The 13,628-nt window shown below is 36.6% G+C and overlaps 1 protein-coding gene across 3 annotated transcripts in view; it reads left to right on the top strand.

The window, feature by feature from the left end:
• The first annotated feature begins 4,001 nt into the window (after positions 1–4,001).
• The window catches only part of LOC113112516 (serine palmitoyltransferase 3-like), a 31,792-nt gene continuing 22,165 nt past the window's right edge, over positions 4,002–13,628 (top strand). For 2 of the 3 annotated variants that reach the window (XR_003293443.1, XM_026278164.1), the window contains exons 1-3: positions 4,003–4,351; positions 4,995–5,195; positions 9,890–10,044. Coding sequence is in view for 2 of the 3 variants with exons in the window: in XM_026278164.1 (XP_026133949.1) it covers positions 4,241–4,351; positions 4,995–5,195; positions 9,890–10,044 (467 nt within the window). In the remaining variant the exon portion in view is untranslated. Of the gene's footprint in view, positions 4,352–4,994; positions 5,196–9,889; positions 10,045–13,628 lie in introns of all 3 variants that reach the window. The other variant, XM_026278165.1, reaches the window with a different exon arrangement.

Here is a 13,628-nt window from a genome sequence, read left to right on the forward strand (position 1 = left end):
TCACCTCCAGTCTCTCCCTCTCTCTAGGCTATGTAATTCTATATAGGTGAGTGTTTTTAAATAAAAGCTTCTGTAAATTAAAAAATAAAAATCTCTCTCAAGTTGGCACGAAATATGTAGTATTGCTAAAGCATTTGAAATATGTAAAATACAGAATAACCACCAATGTAAAAATGGAGACAATAAAATAGTCATAAATAAGAGAAAAAGCAGACCGTATCTCTAATATTTATTATAACAATTACAATTATGTAAAATAAACCAAATGACTACAATGGATTAACCATTTTGTATGGTGTACACATATTGTGAAGCTGATTTGGGCTGTAATCCTCTCCAAATATATAGCAAAATTACATAATAATAACTAAATTCAGTTCTGCAAATTGTGGAAATTCTTGAGATGTACTTGGGACAGACAAGAAGAAAGTGTTTCTTATCATCTATTTGATTCAGGTAACAGTGTTTGTATTGTCACTGTTCTCTTGGTATCCGGGATTCCTTTCTCTATTTCTAAATCAAGTCAATATTTCTTCTTTCTTTTCTTTTCTTCTGTCTCTCTCTCTTTCTCTCTCTCTCTCTTTAAAGTTCAAGTTGCTTTTTTGGCATGACATTTCTGTTACAGTATTGCCAAAGCATTTTAGTTGTGTACAATACAGAATATGATAGCACCTTCAAAGTAAAAAAAAAGAAAGAGTCATAAATAAGATTAAAAAAAATACAATAAAATACACATAACATCAGACAGTATTTCTAATATTAATAATAATAATTACAAATATATACAATGAAGAATGTCAAAGAAAAGCAAATGAACAAACCGTTTCATATGGTGTATACTGTACATATTTTGCAGCTAGTTTGACTGCGATCTCATCCTCTCCGAGTACATAGCAGAGTTTCACTGAGTCATCTAAAAGAAAAAAAAAAGGAACAATTCTGTACTTCAAATTGTGGAAAGAATATTTGCCTTGTAGTATTGTATTTGGGGAAAGTGCTTCCCATCTTCTATTTGATTCAGGTCACAGTGTTTGCATAGTCGCTGTTCTCTCTGTATCCAGGATTTTATATATCTTCCTTTCTCTACTTCTAAGTCGTGGTCTCTATTTTGTCTATATTTTGAAAGGTTTTGTCTTTCTTTTAATTTGTTTGATTGATAAGTAATTTGCTAATGTGGTGGTTCTATTTAGGGCCGCATAACACTGGAGTTTGGTTTGGAGGTCAAATTAGATTTGTAATTTTTCATCATTGTCTTTATGAATGTTGGGGTTGGAGTCAGACTCAGCTTAAGATTCTTTCATTAGTTGAAGTAGGAGTGTATTTAGAAGATAAGACACTGTTGGGGATTCATTAGCGAACAGGGCTTTATATTGAATAGATTGAGTGTCAGACTGACTCAGGTGATGTCAGAATTTAACTCTCTCTCTCTCTCTCTCTCTCTTTCTCAATTCAATTCAATTCAAAATTGCTTAATTGGCATGACTGTAAATTATACAACATTGACAAAGCTTAGTATAGGCTTTATATATATATATATATATATATATATATATATATATATATATATATATATATATAGTATACACAGCGAATGTAGTTCCAGGCAGCTCTCTTGACCGCATTACAGTTCCATATCACTTCGCATAGTTAAAAGTACTAACGGTCCCGCAGTTTGCACAAAAAGGTGTTGTCAGCGCTGCCCTGATGATTTTATCAGTTACCATTTATAGTGTAGCAACTTAAAGGCTACACATGTCATTTCTCACTAGCGAGGTAATAACAACCCTGTTTAGAGACGCACAGAGAGGTAGCCTAATTCACACAAGCTGTCTTTCTTTCTCTCTCTCCCTGGCTCTCTTTCTAATAACTTCATTAATAAGTGAATTAGAATCATATCCTTCCATTACCAGCTTTAAAATTACGTTTTGGAACTAGCAAAAGAGGCATTGGATGAGATGCGGAAGAAATAATCCAACTCACAATAGTGATTTAAGTACAAAAACCGGACAAATCCTGATAAATATATCATCGGATCGATGTCTTGATGTGTGGTAACTGTAGTATAAGCAGAATAATGGTACGAATACGTATCTCGCAACGAGTGCTGCTGTCTACGGAGCCCCGCACATGACATGCAAGAAAAAATAAATAAAATCGTGCACACGATTTAGCAAATCAAGGGAATGAATTAGTAAATTGTGCGCAGAATTTATAAACCGAGTGAACAAAATAGTAATTGTGTGCATGTTTTATTACGTTGAGGGAACTAATTAGTAAATCGTGCATATGATTTAGCCTACTATTTTTTCCTGCATGCCATTGGCTGGGCTCCTTATAGCTGTCTGTCTCCTAATTTTATCTTTATTTGTTCATTTTCACTAATGGCTGTAGTTCTTAAGTTGGTGAATTTATCGAAGTAGAGGTTTCTTAGCGCTTCAATGGGGAAGTCGTTGCCTAGCGGTTAGAGAGTTTTACTCCTAACCTTAGGGGTGTGGGTTTGAGTCTTGGGCTGGCAGTACCATGACTGAGGTGCCCTTGAGCAAGTCACCGAACCCTGAACTGCTTCCTGGGTGCTGCAGCATAAATGGCTGTCCACTGCTATGTGTGTGTGTGTGTTCACTGTGTGCACTTTGGATGGGTTAAATGCAGAGCACGAATTCTGAGTATGGGTCGCCATACTTGGCTGTATGTCATGTCACTTTCATATGTTATGGATATGTATTTATGACAGTGAAGGAGGAAGTGCATCTCTGTCTCAATCTCTCCTGTCTCACAGTGAGCATATACCCTTTGCTCTCTGGGTAACCAGCTCTTTCTGTGTCTGCCAGTCTTGATGGCTAGACCGTGCTCTCTGAGCCTTTACTGGTCAGGATCTGTCTCTTACACTCAGGAGATAATCTAGAGTTCGATAGAATTGTAATTTACTTTGTGGTTTAGGTTCTTGATCCCATTGTTCTAGATATGTATTTTTAGATTGTTTGATAATTTGATTTATTTTGATGTTCGGATGAGAAGCAGTGCTGGTTTGAAACTGGATAGTGTTAGTAGAGTTAGTCAGGTTAGTAAATCTCAGAACTAGCTGACTCACTCTCTCTCACTCGACCATCCACGAGCACACGCCCATTGAATAGGACAGAGAAGTAAAAGTCCGGATTCAGACTTTATTCATTTGTGTAATCACAATGACTTCTTGTTCTGTGGCAAAAAATCTAAACCAAAAAAAAAAAAAAAAAAAAAACACATTCGGCTGATTGCAGTTGTAGTGATATATGCAAAATGCAGCAAAAAAGATTCAAAGATAGCTCATCTTGGATACCAGGAAGAAAAAAGTGTTTTTGTGTAGCTTTTGTCATGATTTGCAATGTGAGAATCATACTGTTATGGAACACAAGAGTACTAAATTACTAAAGTAGCATTATTTAACTAAAACTGAAATCAATTTAAATTAAAGCAACGTGTGTATATATATATATATATATATATATATATATATATATATATATATATAATTTACGCACATCACAAAATTACTAAAACTTAAAAATAAAAACAGAAACCAAGTTTTGTTCAGATACAGTTAATACAGGTAGTATTATTTATAAACACATGGGTCATTTTTATAAGATGCACCAGTGTTATTTAATAATACTGAAAAAAATAACACTGTAAATAAAATAAATAATATATAAAAATAACAAAACTAAAATAACATTTACGTTTGTCTTTCTGAAGTTTTGGTTAATGCAAAATAAATAAACAAAGTAAAGTATTTTGTTTTCATTCTGTTTTATAATAGGCTGTAACATTGACATATTGCACCACATGCATTTTTCTGCAGTGTTTATATTTTACCACTGACAACTCGGTTTTAGTGGCTGCACTAGTTTTACTTTTAGTTTTGTTTTTAATTTATTAAAAAGCACATTCCGACGCAGATTCAAAACGACTGTCTCCAAGTTTGAAACTAACACCATGTTTTCACTGCGCCTAGAACTCCTCCATTGTCACGACCGAAACTGTCAAAGGCAGCGCCCAGTCGCGTCGCGTCGTTCCTCTGATGTCCGTGAATACTTCCTGGTCCAAAGTTGTGTGTACTCAAATCAAAGTCAGTTGAGCATGAAGTGGGATGGTGAACTCATATCAGGGAAGTACACTTCAACGGACATTCACACTTCTCTAAACTGAGGGATAGAGAAGAGAAGTTAAATAATTCATTCCTCAGTCCTGACGCTTTGCAAACATGATACGAGCAGATGAACATCATTTACGCAACGGAACCCTGAAGGCTCATTCCGACCAGAAACAACAAGGAAGCAACAGTTTGAAAAATGGATTCCACGTTGCTGGAAAGGTAAGTCCAAGCCCCTCAATTCTGGTCAGTCAGTCAATTGAAACGTCTGTTTTTTTAAAGGAAAGTTAAAATACAAGGGGTGATTCTTAAAGCTGACTCGAGTTTAGGTCCGATTCATTTCAGCGAATCGGTTCGTTCTGTTCATTTAACGAATCCCTTCGTGAGAACGAGCCACAAGTTCGTTAGTCGTCACTTAAATATGTTTAAACTCCACGCGCGGTTTTGGCAATAATAAATGTTTATTTTTATGAAAATAGTTTCATTAGTAACCATAAAGTTTAACTGTAAAATTTGTGTTTGTAACCACAGGCAAAATTTGGTGGCAAAAAAAAAAAAAAAAAAAAAAAAAAACACTGGTGGCTTGGCTTGTCTCTTAATTTAAATATGGTTTCTATAAAATGGTTTAAAAATAAAATATTTATATTATATGGTATTTGTCATTACTAGTTTCATATTAGGAAAACAGCCTATTTCTTAAACAAACTTAGAAATGACATGTATTATTAAATTATTTAAATTGAGGCCTTTAGTTTATGTAGTTGCCTGTATGTTTGAATGCCATTTTTCTATTAAATAGCAGTGCAATTCAAATAATATTTGAATATAACTTTTGGATTATAATGCATTGCCTATTATATTTTAGGTGCAGAAAAATGCCAATGGAGACAGTTTTCATCAACCTCGAGTTAGGGGGGAAGATTCGTTTGAGGAAGCCCCCATGTATGTGGCTGTCCTGACATACATGGGTTATGGAATCGTCATCCTGTTTGGCTATTTCAGGGATTTCTTAAGAGCTGTTGGCTTAGAGAAGTGCCATCAGGCCCAGGAGAGAGAAGAGCAAAAGGTAGAGTCACTCTCCAACCCATTTCTCAAACTGTGGTAACCACTGTGGTAAACATCATGTAGAGAAATGTTAGTATGTCTTTTGGTAAGAAAATATTGTTTTATTATTATTTTTAGCTTTACCTCACGTAAACTATCCACTGTTTGGTGGAATCTTTTTTTTTTCTTCGTTTTTGGAACAGAATAGCAGAATTTCTGTGTGTCTATGAATTGCAAATATTCAGAGTTACATGCTCAACATTTGGAAATAATAACAGTACAAAGATGAGTATTTCTGAAGACAAATTTAATGTCAAACATAAAGTTGTTTTGTTTCATGTCATGTAATTTACATATTGTTCACTATGGAAAATCTCTTTGAAATGTGTGAGGTGATGCCTCAGAGGGTAAAGACGCAATTAAACCTCAAAGGAGAGTGGGTTCATTATTTCTGCTCTCAGTCTGTCCGTTGAGAATGCCACCTTCACAAAGATGCCTCTTTCATGAACATTTCTAACTCAAAGCTGGTGGCATTACGTTAGATGTGATTATACAAAAGCAAAAACTGAGTTTAGTTGACAAGATTATGAAACGGTAAGCTTTCAGAGGGAGTCGCACCTTTAGCAAATTTAAATGTTACAATTGTGTAACTCTGATATGAGTGAACACATTGTGGATTTCTGCTCAGTGCTTGCTTTGTTTTCCATGATCAGTGTGAATCACGTCAGCCAAATTGGCAGTGTCTAACTCTTCTGAACAGTCGTGGTCTAATGGTTAGAGAGTCAGACTTGTAACACAAAGGTCATGGGTACGAGCCTCAAGATTGTAGGTGGTGGGAGTGAATGTACATGCTATCTTCAACCCTCAATACCACAAATTAGGTGAGGCCTTTGGGATCTGACGGTATCGGTTCTGCTTTCGGTACTGGAGGAAAAAAAATAATGTACTATGTATTTTTGCTTAATCATGTTGTCGTGCACATTTAATCTCGCCAAACATTTCTAATGTGCGATCCTATTAAGACGTTTGTCCGTGAGATCTGCGTGAACTCTCATGCACGCCGCGGAGGCTGTCTGTCTGTCAGTCACACACACACCACAACGAGCGCACGCACATGCATTAACTGTACGTAAACTCCTGCTTAATAATAAAGAGTGACGATGGCGAAGAGATTTGCTTAATGTTATCATTTACATTTTATCTTACCAAACATTTCTAATTTGCGATATTATTAAGACGTTTGTCTGTGAGATCTGAAAGAAGGAGGCTGTCTGTCAGTCACACACAACACAAACACAACAAGAACGAGCGCGGTACACGCATTACAGTATGAAAACTCCCGCTTAATACAAAGAGTTTTCGTACTATCATGAACGTGTGTGAGAGTTCAAGCAGATCTCTGATTTCTTTTTTGGTAAACATGAGAATGAAATCAACATATTTTCTACTTGTTAGTAAAATTCCAAATAAGGAAAAATCAGCATGTAAATGTAAACATTTATTTGGCTAACTTAAATGCACAGCACCTCAAGTTAATTTACAAGATATACAGTATGTATGTATATATATATATATATATATATATATATATATATATATATATATATATATATATATATATATATATATATATATATATATATATACTCACACAACCCAAAGTACCGATAAGAATACCGTTAAAGTACCGGACCGTTAAGCAGTATCGGTAAGAGTAGTAATACCGTTAAAACCTTAACGATACCCATCCCTATCCCCAGCCACTGCAAAAAAATGGATACCCACTGGTCAGGGTGTGTGTTCACGGTGTGTTTGTGTATTCACTACTCACTGCTGTGTGTGCACACTTGGATGGGTTAGATGCAGAGCACAAATTCCAAGTATTTGGCTACAGGTCACATTGTCACTTTCACTTTCACTCCTAAACTAGCTTTAATCTGTAAAGTACACAAATCAGTAAGAAGTGAGTGTAATTGACACTTCAGTGAAGGAATGCTTATATTAGCACCGATTAATATCCGAAGAAAAAAGAGAACTGGAAAAAAACTGGTTTGACTTCAGCACTGCACTTTTCAAAGAGTGTGCTTGATATGTAGGCCTAAAGACTACATTAGCATTTAAAAGCTAAATTTACATGAGGTTTTAAATGATCTCACAGCATTTGTGTTCTCCCTTTTCCTGTTTAACAGGGGTTTCTACATTGCCATTTGATTCACACACCAGCAAAGCTTTAAACTGTGTACTTTTTTAAGCTTTCTTGGTGTCTTAAGAGAATGCTTTGAATGTGTGATCTGAAACATTGGGCAAAGATCAGACACCTCCTTAATGACCAGAAAAAACTTATGAGTGGCAGTCATAAGCTTAAGCAAAACTTGTAAATATCAGGCGGCAATTTGTTGCGCCTTTGTTATTTTCTGCTGTCTTCTGTCTCTATATCTAGGATTCTGAAGCAGTTCAAAGAAGTTTAATAAAGGTAGCACAATGTGGATTCTGATTAGACTCTCCCTTGTTGTTTTGTAGTTTACTTAAGGACAAGTCTCTGTGGGTGAGTCTCTTAGGACTCTGATACTCACAGAGCAGATGGTTTTGAAACATTCACCTGGTTGTAACTACCCACGTGCAAATAATTTTTATGGCTGGTCTTGGGTCAGCCATGCCTCATTTTTAAAGGGTATGATGTTGGTAAAAAGAACATTATTTTATGTATTTGGTGTAATGCAACATGTTTATGCGGTACAAAAACCACATTATTTTCCACATACTGTACATTTTATTTTCCACATACTTCCACATATTGTTCCTCCTCTATGCCCCACCTTTTTTACAAAGCTCACCATTTTGAAAAGTGAAGTGTGCTCTGATTGGCCAGCTATCCAGTGCCTTTGTGATTGCCTGAATGCCTCAAGCGTGTGACGAAAATGTTACGCCTCTTACCATACTGTGATGCATGTCAGAACTAGGGCTGTGACGGTTAGTATATAACCTTGAGACCGGCGGTTATAGTTGAACACCGTCATTAGAACTCTATAACCGCCAAAACCGTGTCACTAAAATATTTTTTACAAACATTTTTTATCAAAAATTATTTTCATTTTTTAGATAGGATCATCAGATGCGCAATATATCGGGAGACATGGTTTTTACCACTTAATGAAGTTTTGTAAATCGTCAGACATGATATTTACCACTTCATTAAATTTTGCTTTGTAGAAAACCTTTCTTAAAAACGAATTTCGTTTTGAACAAATTTTATCTTAATTTTAATGGATGTTTCATCAACCAATTGCATGTATTTTAATAAATAAAAAGCAAATATAGCAGACAATGATAACCGTGACATGGAAGCACCAGCGCGCCGCGTTCACTTGCACTGCACTGTGAACTAGAGCACATCTCATTGTACATGAAACTCAGCGTAGGCCTATGCCTCATACTCTAGCATTAAATATTTTTGCTGCATCCTTTCCAGAACAGACAATGGCTTTTTTTTTTTTTTTTTTTTGCGGCTCGCATCAGCAAAGCATAGACCGCAAAACAATCAGTGGATGGCGGGCGGGTGCGGCTTTGAAATTTGCTCAAAAAACTTTGGCGCGGATGATGAGTTTTGTGACAGATCTCCTTAATAAACGGAGGTCTGAAATCTCTGCCCCTTTACCGATCAGAGTGCGCGCTGAAACGGAGTTAACCCGCTATCTCCAAGATCAACCAATTGACTCTACGGCAGATCCACTAGCATGGTGGCGAGACAATATGAAACAAAATGAAACATGCTACCCCCCCAGACGGTTATGTTATGTACCGTCACATTTGACTCACGTCATAACCATCATCACCAATTCTGAAACCGGCACACCCCTAGTCAGAACATCATCGACAAGACAAAAACAATAAAACCCATTACAAACGAGGCATTTGTTGCATCCAGTGGGGACATAGTTATGGATTATAATGACTTGTAGTACTGTCTTTTTACACGTTGTGTTGCAATGCACAGTGTAGACATAAAATCATCTCTGCATTTGTGATCGGAGAAATGACAAACAACAAGCGCTGCTCTACACCGCTGAAAACTCGTGTTTGAATCTTCAGTGGCAAATCCTTTACATATTTAAACGATCACTGACTGTGAGCCAGAACAGCCAGCATTTTATTCTCCTCTCCCAGGATCAGGAAACAGTCCTCCATAAAATATGCTGCACACATCTGAATATTTTGGTTGAAATGTTGTTGAACAGTGTTGTAAAAACAACTCAAACACTGATTTCTGGTTGTGTCCTCTTTTGGAAGGCCAAACAACATATTTTTGCTTTCACAAGGAAAAAGCATCTCCACAACATGGCTTCGGCGGCAACAGCGAGAATAAAAGTTATGCCTTCTTTCTTTGCATGAACATTTGGACGGTTTTATGCAAATCTTCCCACATCGTGATGCAGACATGTGGGACCGTGTTTAAATGTGGCCTTTTAGGGGGGCATGGACAAGTCTAAACTAAAGAATATCTCTTTGGCTTTGAGACTTTAGTCTTTGCAACTTTAGGGATCTTATCTATTCATGAACAGCTTGTAACACTCCAAAGAGAAAGGGAAACTTGAAATCACATCATATGACCCCTTTAAGAATTAGGCATATTGTGGGAAGAAAGAACAAAATGCTGATGTTAAATTGTTTTAAAAGTTCTTACTGTCATTATGTTGTAACTGATTTCTTGTATTTCAGGACTTTGTTCCCCTTTACCAAGATTTTGAAAACTTTTACAAACGGAACCTGTACATGAGAGTCAGGGATAACTGGAACCGTCCTATATGCAGTTTACCCGGTCCAGTTTTTGATGTCATGGAAAGGGTCTCGGATGATTACAACTGGACTTTCAGGTAGGTTTATGCTTTGCTTAAAAACAAATAGTCATGACCCTGTTAAAAAAACCGGGATATGTTTTAGGTGCCAATTCCTGCAGGAACGTTTCGGTAAATATTGATGATAAATATCGGTTCTCGGTTCCAATCCCTACTTATAATACTTTCACAAAGTATGCACTACATAATTGAAAAGTGGCAATAAAGACTGTACACTGTTAAAAAAAAAAATAGGGAAATCATATATATTTATATTAGTGCTGTCAAAATTAGCGCGTTAACACATTCGATTAATTTGAAATATTTAACGCGTTAAAAAAAAATAACGCAATTAACGCGGTTGCAGTTTTTTTTTATTTCCAGTTGTGGCCTATGTGTGTTCAACGTGCAAAGAAATATGGATAAGACCAAGGAAGGACTTTTAGACGGAAAGTTTCAGTATAAAACTCTGCCGGATTACTCTTCAGTCTGCCACAAGAAACATTACTCTTCATTTAGTCTGCCACAAGAAACAGCAACATTAAAATCATGAACTCAAATGTCATTGTTTAAAAAAACAAACAAAAAAACAATGACTGTAACAGTGCGTAAATCAGACCTTTCTGTAACGCTAACGTTAATAAGCTTAAATGAAAATAACGAAATAATTGTGTAGCGGAGTATTTTTTGTACACAGTGCCGCGAACTGTCAATCACTCCTGTACACGTGCAACACTGTCCTCCTCGCAGCTGCAGCAACTTGCGCTCTCTCTCTTCATCAAGCTTTAAAACAAAAAGGGGACAAAAAGATCATATTGTCTTTGTGCATAGGCTATAGATTAATTAGATAAATGAATATCTAAATTTGTGCCTTGCGGGGGCTGGCTGCAGGACGACTCAACCTCCGCAGACAGTTTTTAATGTTTATCAGACAATAAATACTCAAGATTTTGCTTTAGTATAACTCACAACGAGTTTCACACACCTTCTCCGGCCACGTTGAGTTGTTGACACTTAACAGTGGGAAAGCGCCACAAATGCGCTATTCACTTGTATAACTTAAGGGTGAATGGGTAATGTATTTTCTGCTCTCGGTGGGATGAATTAGGAAGCTTGCATTGTGAAGGGCGCTCTGAAAATCGGCAGTGCAGGTAAAAGATTAAAACCTCTATTAAAACAGATGTCCAAATGAGCGTACCGTTACGCTACAAGCACGTTCTGGGCGCACGGAGAGGTGGCGGTACGCTCAAGAGCTATATTTGGAAGTGGCGGTACTGAGTACCGGTGCATACCGGCCCACTTAAAGCACTGGCAATGACTATACTTTGGAATTTTTTTGCAGTCCACTTAGAATTCAACATGGAAATCATTTTTGTTTTTTATTGGCATTGATTGTTTTGAAATTCAAATGGTACTTACATGCCTGTGTTTTTATTTCTGTAATAAATATGGCTTTCAAGCCAACAGTTAATTTGGAGGATATTGATGGTTTATTGCAGGTATGTTGTTTACATGAGAAAATCTGTGTTACAAGTTAAACAAAAATTCCAATAAACAATCATATTTTGAATTTAAATAGTTTCTTTGTCTTGAGTTTACATTAATTATTTACATTTTACATTTACATATCCAAAAAGTTTCAGTCTTTTAATTGCGATTAATCGCGATTAATCGCGATTAATTTTAAAAAATTGTGCGATTAATTAGTTAATTTTTTTTAATCGATTGACAGCACTAATTTATATATATATATATATATATATATATATATATATATATATATATATATATATATATATATATATATATATCTCAAATAAATGCTGTTCTTAACTTTCTATTGACCAAAGAATCCTGAAAAATTATTTCCTCAAATACAAAGCAGCACAACTGTTTACAACATTGCTGAAGGAGTACTGAAAATCATCATATTCAAATGATTTGTGATGGTGGTGCCTGGGGCATAAGAGGGGAGGGGAGGCAAGGCCGGGAGGGAGAGAGTTCAGCTTCCTGACAGCCTGATGAATAGGGCTGTGCAAAAAATCGAATGCGATTTTCATGCACATCTCATCAGTAAAGACGCTCCTGTAATTAGAAGTATATCTCCAGCACGTGCGTTCAGATTATGGTTTCCAGGTTTTCACAACAAATCCTGCCCAGTTGCTTCTCGAAACTAGTCCAAAATCGCGTTTCCAGGAGGTTCCCCGATAAAAAAAATTGCTTTCCGGGGTTAAAATTTAAGTTTTATGGCATGGTTGCCTTGGTAAAATTCGCATTTTAGGGTCTAAAATCACGTTATTGGTATTGTCGCTTCAACCCACGGACATGAAAAACAACCAGACTTGGCAACATTGGTTGGCATTTACTACACAGAGCCGTAATTCACTGACAATCTACACAAAATAGATTTTAAAATCGGTGGCGATTCTTTGTCGGTTTTGAAATTGATTTTGTGTTAGTTGTCGGTAGACTACGGCTCTTGTGTAGTAACTGCCGCTCCACCTGAACCAGTGTTGCCAAGTCTGCAGTAGTTTTTCATGTGTGCGGTTCGAAGCAACCCCAATACCAATAACGGGATATTTAGCCCCTAAAATGCTAATTTTTTACAAGGAAACCATGCAAAAAAAACTGTATATTTTAACCCCGTGAAGCAAATTTTTTTTATCTGGGAACCTCCTGGAATCGCGATTAGCAGGACGCATTGCAGGCGCCATAACACACAGTGATGCAGCTAGTCAGGATGCTCTCGATGGTGCCTCTGTAAAAGGTGCACATGATGCATTGTTTGCAGAAGTAGAGACACTCCTCTGCTTTCTTGGCCAGTGCTGCAGTGTTGACTTGATATGGTGCATGACTAGCCGTTCAAAGCACTTCATGAGAATTGGAGTAAGTGCAACTGGACGGTGGTCATTGAAGCAGGATGGAGACGGGTTCTTCAGGACTGGCGGGACTCGAATGATGGTGGTAGCTTTGAAGCATATGGGGACAACAGCCTGATGTAGTGAGATGTTGAAAATGTCTGTGAAGACATCAGTGAGTTCCACTGCACAGTCTCAGTACATGCCAGGAATGTTGTCAGGACCCGGAGCTTTGTGTGCATAGATCCTCCTGAAGGATCTCCTTACGCTGTCCGGGGACAGTGTCTTCACCTGGTTACAGAGAGGGGGTGGAGTCTTCTGTCCAGTGGTGCTGTTTTGTTCCTCAAAGCGAGCTAAGAAGGTGTTCAGCTCATTCAGCAGGGAGATGTTGCTGTCAAAGGTCTGCAGTGGAGACCTGGAGACCTGTCTGCTGAAGATTCAAGCTTCGCCATAAAATAAATAAATTGCATTTTAAAATGTATTTAAAAAGACTGTAAAACTAGTTCAAAATATTAATACTGTTTTTACAGTTTTTCAATCCAAATAAATGCAGCCTTGGTTAGCATACTGTAAGAGACTACTTATTTCAAAAACATTCGAAAATCTTAACCACCTCAAACCTTTGAATGGTAATATTATTAATAATTCATAATATTAAAGTATCATTTTATCAGGTGAGAAATGTATTAATATTAACTATAAACTATTAACTATATTAAATATAAAAATATCAACTAATAAGTTTCCCATTTCGTTCTGAAAATT

Source organism: Carassius auratus, chromosome 13 (genome assembly GCF_003368295.1).
Source record: "Carassius auratus strain Wakin chromosome 13, ASM336829v1, whole genome shotgun sequence".
In the NCBI taxonomy this organism is placed as follows: domain Eukaryota; kingdom Metazoa; phylum Chordata; class Actinopteri; order Cypriniformes; family Cyprinidae; genus Carassius; species Carassius auratus.